Source organism: Cervus elaphus, chromosome 3, assembly GCF_910594005.1.
Source record: "Cervus elaphus chromosome 3, mCerEla1.1, whole genome shotgun sequence".
In the NCBI taxonomy this organism is placed as follows: domain Eukaryota; kingdom Metazoa; phylum Chordata; class Mammalia; order Artiodactyla; family Cervidae; genus Cervus; species Cervus elaphus.
In genome coordinates, this window is record NC_057817.1 from 41103075 (window position 1) to 41119292 (window position 16218).

Consider the following 16218-nt stretch of genomic DNA (forward strand, 5'->3'; position numbering starts at 1 on the left):
TCTTGATGAAGGTGAAAGAGGAGAGTGAAAAATTTGGCTTAAAACTGAACATTCGAAAACCCAAGATCATGGCATCTGTCCCATCACTTCATGGCAAATAGATGGGGAAACAATGGAAACAGTGACAGATTTTATTTTCTTGGGATTCAAAATCACTGCAGAAGGTGACTGCAGCCATGAAATTAAAAGATGATTGCTCTGTGGAAGAAAAGCTATGACCAACTTAGACAGGATATTAAAAAGCAGAAGCGGAGACTTGACTTTGGCAACAAAAGTCTGTCTAGTCCAAGCTATGTTTTTTCCAGTAGTCATGTATGGATGTGAGAGTTGGACCATAAAGAAAGCTGAGTGCTGAAGAATTGATGGTTTTGAACTGTGGTGTTGAAGAAGACACGAGAATCCCTTGGACTGCAAGAAGATGAAACCAGTCAATCCTAAAGGAAACCAGTTCTGAATATTCATTGGAAGGACCGATGCTGAAATTGAAGCTCCAATACTTTGGCCACCTGATGCAAAGAATTGTCTCATTGGAAAAGACCCTGATGCTGGGAAAGATTGAAGGCGGGAGGAGAAGGGGATGACAGAGGAAGAGATGGTTGGATGGCATTACCAACTTGATGGACATGAGTTTGAGTAAACTCTGGGAGTTGGTGATGGACAGAATATCCTGGTGTGCTGTAGTCAATGGGTCAGAAAGAGTCAGGCACAACTGAGTGACTGAACTGAACTGAGGCCCAAGTTGCTGGCTTACATGCAACTCAGTAAACCTTACCATGAGAATTCCACTCTATCTTCTTCCTTCTGAGTGAGGGTTTGTGTTAAAATCCACAAGAGGGATTGGAGTGCTGAGGAATATGGGCACTGGGTGAGTTTCTCTTTGAGAGTGTTATACATTTGCTCATTTGATATGTTTTGCTTTGGTCTGAGAACCGTTTTGCCTCCTGGCAGGACAAAGGCTGGGAGGGCTCTGATTCTCTCTGATTCAGATTTTTACTTCTTGACCTCTGCACTGCTTTTGTTGGGTGCATGGGTTGCCCTGGGTTATTTGGTACATGTCCTTATTCCCATTTCTTTAAAATTAAAGACCAGGGATAGGCTTATTTTTGAATCTTCCCAGGGCCTAATATATTCTATGCTGAAATAGAGAAGAGTCCTAGAAAGAATGAAAGTAGATTTTGTAACCAAAGTGAGTTAGGTTGGGACACTATACATCAATTGTCTCATCTTTAAACAAGAATACTAATACCTACCTTGTGGAGTTATGATAAAGATTTAAAGCAATGCGTGAAAAGTGCTTAGAACAAAGTAAGTGAAAGTATTAGTCTCTCAACTGTGTCTGACTCTTTGTGACCCCATGGACCATAGTCTGTCAATGGGAATTCCAGGCAAGAAAACTGGAAGGGGTTGCTGTGGGGAGAGAGCAAATTAGCCCAGATGGCTGCTCAGGCTCACCCACCTCACCTTTTGTAAATACCATGTAAGAGCTGAGGTCGTTTGTAGCACCGCACATGGGCAACGTGGGGTACTGGCTTGGTCACAGGCTACTTTGTGCAGTAGGGATAGAAGAGCTCCACCTAAAAAGCAGTGGTCACTACTGCTGCATCATCACAGCTGTGTCCGTTGGGTCAGCCATGAGAAGAGAGAATATAGCGTGTCTACTGCTACAGCTGCTGCATCAGCCAGGAGTGAACACTCTTACGGCCTCTGCGCCAGCCAGGAGAGAGGTTTGCGTTGTGTCAGGTTATGCTATGGCTGCCGCTTTGTCTGCTGTGTCAGCCAGGAGAGAATAAATGTGTCTGCAGTTCCTAGCTCTCCTCAAGGCTTCTTCCAGCCTTGTACTTCGTGCCTTGCCTGCCATGGGCTCAGCAAACAGTACAGACAGTGTGAACAGCAAGACAGTTGGCACCGTGAGTAGCATTAGCAATGCAGTTGCCATTCCAGTATCCAGGGGATCTTCCCAAACCAGGGATCGAACCCACGTCTCTTACATCTCTCACCCTGGCAGGCAGATTACCGTCTGAGCCGCCAGAGAAGAACAAAGTAAAGTACTCAATAAGTGGTGACTGTAATTAGTATTATTGATCAGATAAATGTTTAATATTTTTGAAATGTTGAATTAGTTACCTGGGTTATGATTTGCCTTTATGATTTTGGTCCAAGATATAAAACACTGCCCAATGCATAAGCTTCTGCAACCTAGTTCTTTTTTGGATAGTTAGTAATAGCCATAATGAATCTTCATAATCAATATTTTCTATCATAGTTTTATTATCACAATTTATGTGATAAACTCAAGACCTTTACTTTATGGTGGATTAATAATTTTCTTGCTGTTTAGCCACTAAGTTGTGCTGGACTCTTTTATGATCCTATATACTGTAGCCTACCAGGGTCTTCTGTCCATGGGATTTCCCAGACAGTATTCTACTGAGTGGGTTGCCATTTTCTTCTCAGGGGATTGAACCTGGGATTCAGTCTTCTCCCTGGGATTTCTGGCCCAGGGATTGAACCTGCATCTTTTGCATTTGCAGGCGGATTCTAGTTATTTTCTTATTCCTAATAAAAAGTTTTTCTTTGAACTTTAGTAAGTTAGTTCTCTGATAAGACAGCATGCATAATATTTTCATGGGGTTCTCAAGATGTGAATAAATGACTCATTGGGAAAGGCCCTGATGCTGGGAAAGATTGAAGGCAGGAGGAGAAGGGGACAACAGAGGATGAGATGGTTGGATGGCATCACTGACTGGATGGATATGACTTTGAGCAAGCTTCAGGAATTGGTGATGGACAGGGAAGTCTCGTGTGCTGCAGTCCATGGGGTCGCAAAGTTTCGGACGTGACTGAGCCACTTAACTGAACTGAAGTGAACTGATAATATTGTTCAGAACTAAAGGTTAAGATTCCCTCTAGAATTCCATGTCAGTAGAAGGGGAAGAAGGAAAGCCCAATACAAAAAAAGAGATATGAGATTTGTATTTTTGATCATCTTTGAAAGCAGTGCAGATGACCCTCCTTCACATTGCAAGGAAAGAGTACGAGATATGGAGTTTTGTTTATTGGTTTCCACTTCCCCTAAGATGGAAAAGCTTATTTTTTTAAGCAAAAATAATACAGTAGCTTAAAAACATGCAAGAATCATAGGTCTCATTTTGACTGTCTAGATACTTTAAGAATTAAAAGAGAAGGAAACAAACAAACAAACAAAAAAAATGACTGAAGTGTGTAATATAAGAAAGTTCTTCCCAGAACATAGCTAAGAAACTATCCTATGTAGAGGACAGCTTGATTATGAACTGAATATGAACACATATTCTTATAACTATGCCCTCTGGTTATAAGAATATGCATTGGTTGGCTTAGTTATGCACTAGGTTAAGAATATTTGTGATAAACTAAAGGTAGAAATAACTTCTTTTGAATGGAAAAGGATATGGCTTTCAAGTAGGGAAAAAAGTGGAGGAAGTATTACAGTTGTTATGTGCATTTTCAGAAGCTGCTTTTCTAATAAATTTGTATGAACTCAGGGCTCATTTTCTGAATTCCCTGAGTGTTGAAGAGGGATGATTTGATCTTTAAAACCTTTTCTGAAGGGCTTTATCAAACATATGAATATTTATTGTGTTTTCAAGGAAATATGTTAATAATAAGTTCTATACTGCAACAAGTAACTATGCAAAGCTTGATTTTAACCTCTCCCTTTGTTTTTTTTTTTTTTTCTCAACAGTTTGGAAGGACTGAAGTAATTGATAATACTTTAAATCCTGATTTTGTAAGAAAATTTATTCTGGACTACTTTTTCGAAGAAAGAGAGAATCTTCGTTTTGATTTGTAAGTTCCAGCAAAACTTGTATTTGAAAAAAAAAACAAGATTTTTAAAGACTACATTCATAACATGATGCTGGGTGCTCCGGTTGTACTAAATAGACATTAACAGGGAATCAGATTAAATCTGTTTAGAGTGTGGCCTGAGCACTGTCCCCAGCACTGCTTTGCATATTATAGATTATTTGCTATTTATTAAAAATATATAAAGTAATTACTTTACCTTGTTGAAATGCTGGGTGGAGTATATGGGCATTCTTTCAAATCCTGCTGTGGAATAGGTGTCTTACAAATTCTGCATATACTCCAGGGGGATCCTCATATATTTCCATGGCTGACTTTCTCAGATTTTTAGATTTCTGTCAGTTGTTTCTTTGTATAGTACATGGTATGTGTGTGTACATTTGTGTGTGCATGCTCAGTCGTGTCTTGACTATTTGCAACCCCGTGAACTGTAGCCTGCCAGGCTCCTCTCTCCATCAGATTTCCCAGTCAATAATACTGGAGCAGGTTGACATTTCCTCCTCCAGGGGATCTTCCCAACCCAGGGATTGAACCCGCATCTCCTACATCTCCTGCATTGGCAGGTGGATTCTTTACAACTGAGCCACCTGGGAAACCCCATATTACATGGATCTTTACCTAATTATGGCTCCCTTTATTTGTTCATGGGCTCATATTTCTAAGTTTAGGCTGCCAAAGCTAAAATTTTTAATATTCTTGTTATTTTGATACTGAATCAGGCATATTAAAATATTACCTTTAAATTCAACTCCCTGTCCACAGAGAATCCAGAGTCAGTCTATAACTGAGTTATTACACTTTTGTTCCCCAGAGGTGAACTGTGGTGACTGTTGAAGGAAATCTATTGAAAGTAAAAACTATAACATGTATTATAGTATGTTCTTTCTATATAAAAATAACCAGAGACTTTATGAACATCACAAGTATTTAAAAAGAAAAATGTCTTAAGTAGCTGAAAACAATACAGTATACATGCTGTAATAGTTTATAGATATTTTTGATAACAAAAGCTATCAGTGTCTTATTTGAAAATGCTATAATTTTCCTCCTAATGAAAAACAAAAGTTCTTTGCTATTTGTAGTCTTTCTCATTTTCCTCTAAGATGTGTACAATAAAATAACCTGTACTGTTTCGGTTTAAAAAAGGAGACTCTTAAACCACTCCCTTTCCTCATGAGCTAAAGGAGTTCTAAGTATTTATTATTTTATCAAACAAAATTTTTTATGCCCCATTTGGTTTTTATTTCCTTGAAACACTTTTCCAAATAATAAAAATGAGGTTCCTGCCTGAGAAAAAACTGTAAAGTAGAATGTAATGATTCCCTGACCATGTTTATCATGGTGATTACATAGTGTTACTATTTGAAAACAGACATATAAATCATACAGAATGTGGTTTCATTCTTCCATTGTTCAAGGCCTCCATAGGAATTGTTTTTAAGAAATTTCCTTCTTTCTCAGCATGGTAGTCTCTTAATTTTTACCAGTTACTTTCATATCTAACTTTCTTATAAGTTAGTCAGTATTTCATGATTCTTTATTCTCATTCTTTATTTTCCTTTCTCTACTATTCTCTTTCTTCATTATATGTATTGTTTTCTTGCGTTTAAGAGAAATACATTCTTATTATAAGCTTTAAATAATACAGGCATTTATAAAGTGAAAGTTGTGTTACCCCAGCACCAAAATATACACATACGCATAAACAACCAAAACTGTAAATGCATTTGCAGATCCTTTTTCTTTAAATATATACCTGTATATGGAATATTAATATTTTGAATATCTCAAATACTATCTAGTTACTTGTATTATTTAGATATCTTTCTATGCCATTAAATATATAGATATTCTTTCATTAATTTTAATGGTTGCATAATTTTAATTATTCAAAGAAATGCAGTTTACTTATCCAGACATTTACTGATGAACATTTTGGCTGGTTCTATTTTCACTATTACATGTAATCCTGCAGTATTTTTTACAGAAACATTTTGCTGTTTTCTTGCCTTTTCAGAATATATATTACTCAGTCATATTTTAAGATGAAATGATATGGCCAAGACTGCTTCTAACCTTTGAGACCATCTTAAAGATCATATGTGCTTTGTTGGTTCTTTAAACTCCTTGTCTAGATATCTGCTCTGATTTTTAGAATCATCCTTCTGTTTTCTTTTGGTTACTGTCTGTCACCAGGCTCCGGTCATCATCATGAGTAGTTGCTGCTAGGGGACTCTACTCACTCATTTTTCCACAGTGTCTCATTTTGCTCCTCCTTTTATTGGTTTCTTAAGTTCATGTCATTTGACATTCATAATTGTGGCTATTATAGAATTGTATAAGTAGAATGAAAAGAAGGAAAATGTTGGTCTCAAAAGGATGATAGCAATCAAATGCAAGTCAGTAACTAGAGAGCAAAATTTAAGAGCTGGGCAGGTCATTCTAGAAAGAAGTAGGTAAAGAATGATTTACCTGAACACAGATGGTAATCACATGCTCATCTCTACTGAACATGAGATGAAGGAAGCTAATGGATTTTAAGGAGTTTCTAGTAAGAAAATAAATTTCACTGAATTCAGTGTTGGTTAGTCTAAATGACTAATACTTAAATAATATTATGTCTGTTTTGCTAAATGTCATTTAAAGAGTTAATTTCACAAATCAACGACTCAAATGAGAATGTATTAGGTTTAGGAAGCACCAGATATTTTTACCATGATTGTCAGGCCTACCTAGGTATCTTTAGCATGGACAGGGAAGTCTTAAAGGTAGGAAGAAAGTCAGGGCATTGGTAGAACTTAATATACATCTCTAGTATTTTGTCATAAATCAGTAATATCGTTTAACTCGACTGTACATGATTCAGGGAATTAAAAAAAAAAAGAAAACAAAACTTCAACACACTGATGGAAATATAGAAGAGAACAATGATTGGATGGATTAATATGTTTGTTACTAATATCTTCCAGTTATTTTTAAGCTAAAATAATTATAAAAACTCATGTAGTTTGAGGGTTAGTATGTAAGTTCTATAAGTACCAGACAAAAAGATGTGGTGCGTGATAGTAATACTACTAATATTATTTACAGTTTGTAGTAGAATCATTAATATATGTAAATAGATTTAACCAACCCAATATATTTCTGAGGCAGTTATCCGATTGTTATAAAAGACAATACCAAGGCCTGGATGGGGGTTTAACTTGACATGCTCAAGGGTCTGAGCACTCTAATATAGAGTCAAATTTTGCATAAAAGTAGTTAATATTTTTTTATCTTCTTTGTAAATTGGCCGAACCAACCGTCTTTCTTATTAACTTCTGGCTGTCCTGGGTCTCTTTTGCTGCATGAGGGTTTTCGCGAGTCGTGGTGAGTGGGGATACCCCTTGTTGCGTGCAGGGCCCTCTCGTTGCAGCGGCTTCTCTTCCCGTCGCGCTCTAGGCATGCGAGCTTGGTGGCTATGGGGCATGCAGGCCCTAGAGCACACACTCAGTAATTTTTGTGCACGGGCATAGTTGCTCCATGGCACGTGGGATCTTCTACGATCAGGAGTCAAATTCATTTTCTCTGCATTGGCAGACGGATTCTTAACCATTGGACCACCTGCGAAGCCCATGCCTGAAATAGTTTATAATTTAATGGTACAAAACCTGAATTTCTAAAACTTTATGGAGAGTAACTAATGCCTGAATTATGTAATTTTAATTTTTCTCTTGGTTATCTAAAACTAATGAAAGTATTATGTTTGAAGTGTTCTACTTTACTCTGAATAAAACAATAGAATATATTTAACTATGCAAAAGTAGGAATATGTAGGAAAGTAGTATGTTTGATTAGAATGGACACTATTGTATTATTTTATGATAGTGTAACAAGAAGAAAGAAAGTACCAAAGCAGTGTACATGATATATTTTAACTTCTTCAATTTTTTCTTTTTTCCGAAAAAAATATAGTATTTCTCATAGAAATTTTATAATGTTTGAAATGTGAGAGCATGTTGTAAAATGTAATTAAAATAAGCATCAGTTAGAGGAGGAAATGGCAACCCACTCCAGTATACTTGCCAGGATAATCCCATGGACAGAGAAGCCTGGTGGGTTACAGTCCATGGAGTCACAAAAAGTTGTACACAACTGAGTGACTCGGCATGCAAGCATCATATAAACTTTTGAATGTAGTTGGTTAATTTCAGAAATTTAAGTCAAGTAATATTATTTGAATTTTATATGATCTCTAAAACATTCAGAAAATTAGGACCTGATTAAGGGATACCTGGAGAAGATTGTCAAGAAAAGTAACAAATATATTTTCTTAGTTTATGCACTATTTTTGATATCACTTTAAGTTGGAAGGAAAGTTATGACCGACCTAGATGGCATATTAAAAACCAAAGACATTACTTTACCAACAAAGGTCCATCTAGTCAAGGCTATGGTTTTTCCAGTAGTCATGTATGGATGTGAGAGTTGGACTATAAAGAAGGCTGAGCGCTGAAGAATTGATGCTTTTGAACTGTGGTGTTAGAGAAAATTCTTGAGAGTCCCTTGGACTTTAAGGAGATACAACCAGTCCATCCTAAAGGAGATCAGTCCAGGGTGTTCACTGGTAGGACTGATGTTGAAGCTGAAACTCCAATACTTTGGCCACCTGATGTGAAGAGCTGAATCATTTGAAAAAACACCTGATGCTGGGAAAGATTGAGGGGAGGAGAAGGGGACAACAGAGAATGAGATGGTTGGATGGCATCACCGACTCAATGGATATGGGTTTGGGTGGACTCCAGGAGTTGGTGATGGACAGGGAGGTCTGGCGTGCTGCAGTCCATGGGTTCACAAAGAGTTGGACATGACTGAGCGACTGAACTGAACTGAACTGATCTAACAATTTCTTCTAATCATCCATTTATATAAGTATCTCATACAACCTGTGAGAGCAGACTTTCTTTCTTTTTTTAAGCACTGTGATTTTTCTACCTATCTATCTAAATAAATGTGAAAAGTAGTGTAATCTTTCTCTAGTTATGAGTACCTATTTATCTATTGTTCCTAACTGATTAGTTTTTAAATTTTGTCTTAGCAGTGTGTTGCTTCTAGGAAAAAGTATTCATTGCAGAAAATGTGGAAAATGATAAAGGATAAAGTAGTCAATAGAATTACCTGTAATCTCAACCTGGGGCTTCCCTGATGGCTCAATGGTAAAAAATCCACCAGCAAATGCAGGAGATGGAGGGTCAATCCCTGGGTTGGGAAGATGCCCTGGAGATGGAAATGGCAACCTACTCCCAGTATTCATGGACAGAAGACCCTAGTAGGCTACAATCCATGGTGTCACAAAGAGTCGGACATGACTTAGCAACTAAACAGCAAAAGCAACAACAATCTCACCCTACGTCACTCAGAGTATTAATGGAAATACCCTAACATACTTACAGTAGCATGGCCTTTTGAAGGAACAACATTGTTGAATAATACAATAGTCTACATTGGCCAACATAGATATAAGTGGTTTTCAGAATTGTGTTTTATTTAGTTAACCTTTACATTAATTTTACAAATTTCTATTTTTTTTAATTGAAAAGAAGCTTTTCAGTTGCATATTATGAAAGGTTTGCAAATGGCTTTCAGGAGGTTTTTTTATTTAACTTTCAATGCTGATGGAAAATTGTTTTCAGAGAGAGAGAGAAAAAAATGAATGAATATATATTTCTGGCAGCACTGGCCCAAATTCCTGTAAGTTCTGATTAATCCAAAATTATTATTATGGTCATTTGGTTGAGATATTTTAAGGTTAGTTTGTCAGTTATGAGTTGTAAAATTCTCCTGCCTGTTTGATTTGATGTATCATTCAAGAGACATGGTTTCTATTATTATGCTATGTTTTATCACAGTGCTATGCTTTATCACAGATATAATCATAAACTTTAGCATTCATTAATTTTGTTATAATTGTTACACATATAATAGTATAGATACTTTATAATTCTCTTTGTTGTCATAATTGAAAACTTTATTATTGGTAGAACAGTTGTCACTGAGCAAGAAGTGTGGGTAGCTGTTTCAGTATGTAGTATTTTCTGAAGAATATGAGAAATCATATGTAACTACTTATGCTCTAATTTTTCCATTTGGGTACACCAACAAGGGAGTTACAGGTCTAAATTTGACTTAGGTGAAAAGTGAAAGTGAAGTCGTGAAGTCGTGTCCACCTCTTTGTGACCCCATGGACTGTAGCCTACCAGGCTCCTCCGTCCATGGGATTTTCCAGGCAAGAGTACTGGAGTGGGTTGCCATTTCCTTCTCCAGGAGATCTTCCCAGCACTTCCCAGCATTGTCAGCTAACATTCTCTTCCACTAGCAGCCAAGAAAGGACCTATTGTTGTTGTTGTTCAGTTGCTAAGTCATGTCCAACTCTTTGCAACTCCATGACAGAGGACTAGATGCTATTCTCCCCTTCACACAATCATCCTAGATTTTGGAGCTCCCCTTCACCTTGCTTTGGGGAATGGAACCTCCTCCTACCCCTTCAGAGATAGTGAATAGTCTGTCACTTCATGAGTAAGCTTTCTAGAAAAGGGTTTGACCTAATGAGAGTGACTTACTGGCAGCTCTGAGCTAAGCATAAGGAAAAACTTAGTATCTCTTGTTTTCAGCTTTGGGCCTTAGTTGGAATTTCAGGGGAATTAAGGGGATTATGGCATTCATAAACCTAGACACACACGCACACTCACAGTCTGCAGCCCCATGCACACAGATATATTTTTACCATTTAGAATGTAGTGTTTATGTTCTGACTAATAATTAAAGCCAGTGATATTTTTAGAAAGTTAGAAGGAAAACTCCCATAAAAGAAAAATCATGGTAATTTTGAAAGCTTTATAATACATCATATTATTTAAAGCCTTGGGAGGTTTATCTAAAGCCTTGGGAGGTTTTGTATTATCTAATGCTTTAGGACGTTTGCTGTAAATTACCTATTTTTGAGATAATAGCATCAAAAAGCTTTGTTAAAGACAATTAAAGAGGATTATATTTGAAGATACCTAAATTCCTTGTGAGGAAAACACAAACACTTCATTTTTGCTTATTGAATTGAACTGAATATATCATGATCAGTTCTGTTCAGTTCAGTTGCTCAGATTGCCCCTTTTTCATATTTCCTTTTCCCTTTAGGTTCCCCACAGAGCTTTAAATAGAGCTCCCTGGGATACACAGTACGTTCTTGTTCAGTACAGTCACTCAGTCGTGTCCGACTCTTTTAAGACCCCATGGACTGCAGCACGCCAGGCCTCCCTGTCCATCACCATCTCTCGAGTTTATTCAAACTCATGTCCATTGAGCTGGTGATGCCATCCAACCATCTCATCCTCTGTCGTCCCCTTCTCCTCTCACCTTCAATCTTTCCCAGTATCAGGGTCTTTTCCAATGAGTCAGTTCTTCACATCAGATGGCCAAAGTATTGGGGTTTCAGCTTCAGCATCAGTCCTTCCAATGAATATTCAGTACTGATTTCCTTTAGGATGGACTGGTTGGATCTCCTTGCAGTCCAAGGGTCTCTCAAGAGTCTTCTCCAACACTACAGCTCAAAAGCATCAATTTTTCGGCACTCAGCTTTCTTCACAGTCCAACCCTCACATCCATACATGACCACTGGAAAAACCATAGCCTTGACTAGATGGTTTTTGTTGGCAAAGTAATGTCTCTGCTTTTAAATATGCTGTCTAGGTTGGTCATAACTTTTCTTCCAAGGAGGAAGCGTCTTTTAATTTCATGGCTGCAGTCACCATTTGCAGTGATTTTGGAGCCCCCCCCAAATAAAGTCTCTCACCATTTCCACTGTTTCCCCATCTATTTGCCATGAAGTAAATAGACCAGATGCCATGATCTTAGTTTTCTGAATGTTGAGCTTTATGTCAACTTTTTCACTCCCCTCTTTCACTTTCATCAAGAGGCTCTTTAATTCTTCTTTACTTTCTGCCACAAGGGAGCTGTCATCTGCATATCTGAGGTTATTGATATTTCTCCTGGCAATCTTGATTCCAGCTTGTGCTTCATCCAGCCCAGCGTTTCTCATGCTGTACTCTGCATATAAGTTAAATAAGCAGGGTGACAATATACAACCTTACTGTACTCCTTTTCCTATTTGGAACCAGTCTGTTGTTCCATGTCCAGTTCCAACAGTTGCTTCCTCACCTGCATACAGATTTCTCAAGAGGCAGGTCAGGTGGTCTGGTATTCCCATCTCTTTCAGAATTTTCCACAGTTTGTGGTGATCCACACAGTCAAAGGGTTTGGCATAGTCAATATAACAGAAATAGATGTTTTTATGGAACTCTCTTACTTTTTCGATGATCCAATGGATGTTGGCGATTTGATCTCTGGTTCCTCTGCCTTTTCTAAAACCAGCTTGAACATCCGAAAGTTCACAGTTCATGTATTGTTGAAGCTGTTTGGAGAATATACCATTTTATCTCTCCCCAGCCCACACTAAACCCTTTATAGAAAACAGTTTCCAGGAATGACACTTGAGAAGGAGTCAGAAGAGTTATACTTTAGCTATGATATTTCTACAGTTGCTAATTTTAATCTTACCCTCAAAAATTGTCTTGAATAAGAAATTTTTTTTTTACTAATATTTGTAGGCCTTTAGTAGATGTTGGCAATTTGCTGATCCAGAACTCTAGTTTACAGCTGTTGAGAGTGATCAAACTGCCCTGATAGGAAGGAAAGTAATTTGTAACTCTTCTGAGACGGTCATTTGCATCACACAAATTTAAAGCCAGTTTGTGGCAGACATTCTTTACTAGGGAGTAGGCGTACATATGCCAAGAATCAGTATACACAGTGAACTCTGTTTCTATGCCTTTTTTGACTGAGATACTTTTCTTTCTCTGGGAAAACATTCTTGTTATGTGAGAGGGAAGATTTTAATGAGCCATTAAAAAAAAAAGTTATTTTTTCGTAGGTAGCTATGCACAGGAATGTGAAAAGAATATGATTTGGGAGAAAGACTGGAGCCAGTACCAATATTTTCCTCTTCAAGAATTCAGCAAATTGAGGTTGTTTTAAATGTTAGCAACCATTCTGCTTTTGAAAAAAAAAATTAAAACAAGTGACTAAGTGATAGTGAGTGATATTTTCCCAGGATTTCTTCAAAAAATCATTTGCTTCCAGTACCAACTGATCAAAAATAGGAATATAGTTGTCCTGTATAAACACATTTTCTTTCTATGAAATACATGTTTTCCCTAAATCCTATGATTGGAGAAAATTACTCTCTCATTACTTTTGCCAATTTCAAAGTTAATAAGAGTATTTATGATATTAAATAAGAATTATTATATATACAAATGACAGCCTGTTATCAGCACTTTTTTAAAAGAGAAATTTCAGCTTTTAGGGAGGGTTATGAATCTATTGATTCACAGAAAAGGGAAATTTTAAAATTTTCTTATCAAGAAGAAGAGCTGATGACTGTGAAATTATTCAAATTAAGACTTCTACTTAGGCGGTAGAAATAAAAGGACCCAGGGTTTATGAATCCTGCCTTTAGTATGAGAAATTTCGAAATTTGCTGAGTTTTTCTCCCTGTCGTATACTTTTGATTCATTTTTAATATAATTTGTATTTTGGGAAAAATACTAATATTTTTCTCTAGCTTCACTTGTGGAAATAACTTAAAGTGTATATTTTAATTTTTTAGGTATGATGTTGATTCAAAGAGTCCCAACTTGTCCAAACATGTAAGTTCATATCTTTATGTTTTTTAAGATGATTAAAAATTAAATTAGTGTATCATGATTTCACTGGTATTTTTGTTAATTGATTCATATTAAAGTTATATGTCCACAACTTACCTAATAACTACATTGAAAATAAATAACATTTTATTTACATTTAATTTTTTAAATTAGAGTATAGTTACTTTGCAGTATTGTGATGGTTTTTGCCATACATCAACATGAATCAGCATTAAGTATGCATATATTCCCTCCTAATTCAACACCCCTCCCACTTCTCTCCCCATTCTGTCCCTAAGGTCACAGAGCACTGGCTTGGGTTCCCTCTCCCATACAATGAACTCTCATTGGCTATTTTACATATGGTAATATATATATTTCAGTGCTATTCTCATATATCATGCCACCCTCTCCGTCCCTCACTGTGTCCAAAATGTCTGTGTCTCCTTTGTGCTCTGCAGTAAGATTTTCAGTACTGTCTTTCTAGATTCCTCATACATGTGTTAATATTTGATATTTGTCTTTCTTTTTCTAACTTACTTTTCTCTGTATAATAGCCTCTAGGTTCATTCACCTCATTAGAACTGACTTAAATGCATTCTTTTTATAGCTGAGTAATATTCCATTGTGTATATACCATAACTTCATTATCCATTCATCTGTCTATTGCACATGTAGCTTGCTTCCAAGTTCTAGTTATTGTAAATAGTGCTGCAATGAACATCAGGGTGCGTGTGTCTTTTTCATTTATGGTCTCCTCCAGATATATGCTGAGGAGTGAGATTGCTGGGTCATATGGTAGTTTTATTCCTAGTTTTTTTTATGAAATATCTATGATATTCTGCATAGTGGCCATATCAGTTTTTATTCCCACCAATGGCATAAGAGGATTCCCTTTTCTCCATAACCTCTCCAGCATTTATTATTTGTAGACTTTTTGATGATGGCCATTGTGACCCATGTGAGATGTTTCCTCATTATAGCTTTGATTTTTATTTTTCTAATAATAAGCAATATTTAGCATATTTTCATGTGTTTATTAGCCATCTGCATGTCTCCTCTGGAGAAATGTCTGTTTATATCTTCTGTCCACTTTTTGATTGGGTTGTTTGTTTTTCTGATATTGAGCTGCAGAACTGCTTTGTCATTTATTTTGTTTGTTATTTTCTCCCACTCAAGGGTTGTCTTTTCACTTTACATATAGTTTAATTTGTTGTGCAAAAGCTCTTAGATTTAATTAGGTCCCATTTGTTTGTTTTTGTATTTATTTCCATTACTCTAGGAGGTGGATTATAGAAGATCTTGTTGTGATTTAGATCAGAGAGTGTTCTGCCTGTTTTCCTCTAAGAGTTTTATATTTTCTTGTCTTCTATTTGGGTCTTTAATGCATTTTGACTATATTTTTGTCTATGGTCTTAGGAAGTGTTTTAACTTCATTCCTTTACAAGTAGCTGACTAGTTTTCCCAGCACCACTTGCTGAAGAGAGTATGTTTTCCCCTCCTTTTTTAAAGATAAAGTGTGCATAAGTGCATGGGTTTATCTCTGGGCTTTCTATCTTGCTCTATTAGCCTATACTTCTATTTTTGTGCCAGTACTATACTGTCTTGAGGACTGTAGCTTTGTAGTATAGTCTTAAGTCAGGAAGGCTGATTCCTCCAGTTTCATTCTTCTTTCTCAAGATTGCCTTGGCTCTTCAGTATCTTTTGTGTTTTCATACAAATTGTGAAGTTATTTGTTCTAGTTTTGCAAAAAATATCTTTGGTAGTTTGATAGGGATTGCATTGTATCTGCGGATTGCTTTTGAAAGTATAGTTGTTTCCACTATGTTGATTCCTCCAGTCCAAGAACATCTCCTTCTGTTTGTGACATTTCTGATTTCTTCCATCAGCAGCTTACAGTTTTTTGCGTACAGGTGTTTTGTCTGTTTAAATAAATTTTTACCTAAGTATTTTATCTTTTTGTTGCTGTGGTGAATAGGCTGGTTTTCTTAATTTCTCTTTCTGATTTTTCATTGTTAGTGTGTAGGAATGCAGAAGGATTTCTGTATATTAATATTATATACTGCAACTTTACTATATTCATTGATTAACTCTAGTATTTTTCTGGTGACATCTTTAGTGTTTTCTTTGTAGACATTCATGTTTTCTGCAGAGTTTTACTTCTTCTTTTTCAATCTTGATTCATTTTATTTCTTTTTCTTCTATGATTGTTATGGCTTGGACTTCCAAAACTATTTTGAATAATAGTGGCAAGAGTGGGCACCCTTGTCTTATTCCCGATTGTAGAGGAAATGTTTTCGGTTTTTCACCATTGAGTATAATGTTTTCTGTGGGTTTGTTGTGTATGGCCTTTACTATGTTGAGGTATGTTTCTTCTTTGCCTACTTTCTGAATTGTTTTTTATCATAAATGATACTGAATTTTGTCAAAGTCTTTCTCTGCATTTATTGAGATGATCATATGGTTTTATCTTTGAATCTGTTAGTATGGTGTATCACATTGATTGATTTGTGGATATTGAAGAATCCTTGTATCCCTGGTATAATGTCCACTTGATCATGATGTATGATCTTTTTAATGTGTTGTTGGATTCTGTTGCTAGAATTTTGTTGAGAATTTTTGCATCTATGTTCAT

The 16218-nt window shown here is 36.4% G+C and overlaps 1 protein-coding gene across 1 annotated transcript in view; it reads left to right on the plus strand.

Moving 5' to 3' along the window:
• Positions 1 to 16218, plus strand: part of CPNE8 (copine 8) — a 260899-nt gene that overhangs the window by 73119 nt on the left and 171562 nt on the right. Inside the window, exons 4-5 of the mRNA XM_043887094.1 lie at positions 3725 to 3828; positions 13547 to 13586. Coding sequence (XP_043743029.1) covers positions 3725 to 3828; positions 13547 to 13586 — 144 coding nt within the window. The remainder of the gene's footprint in view (positions 1 to 3724; positions 3829 to 13546; positions 13587 to 16218) is intronic.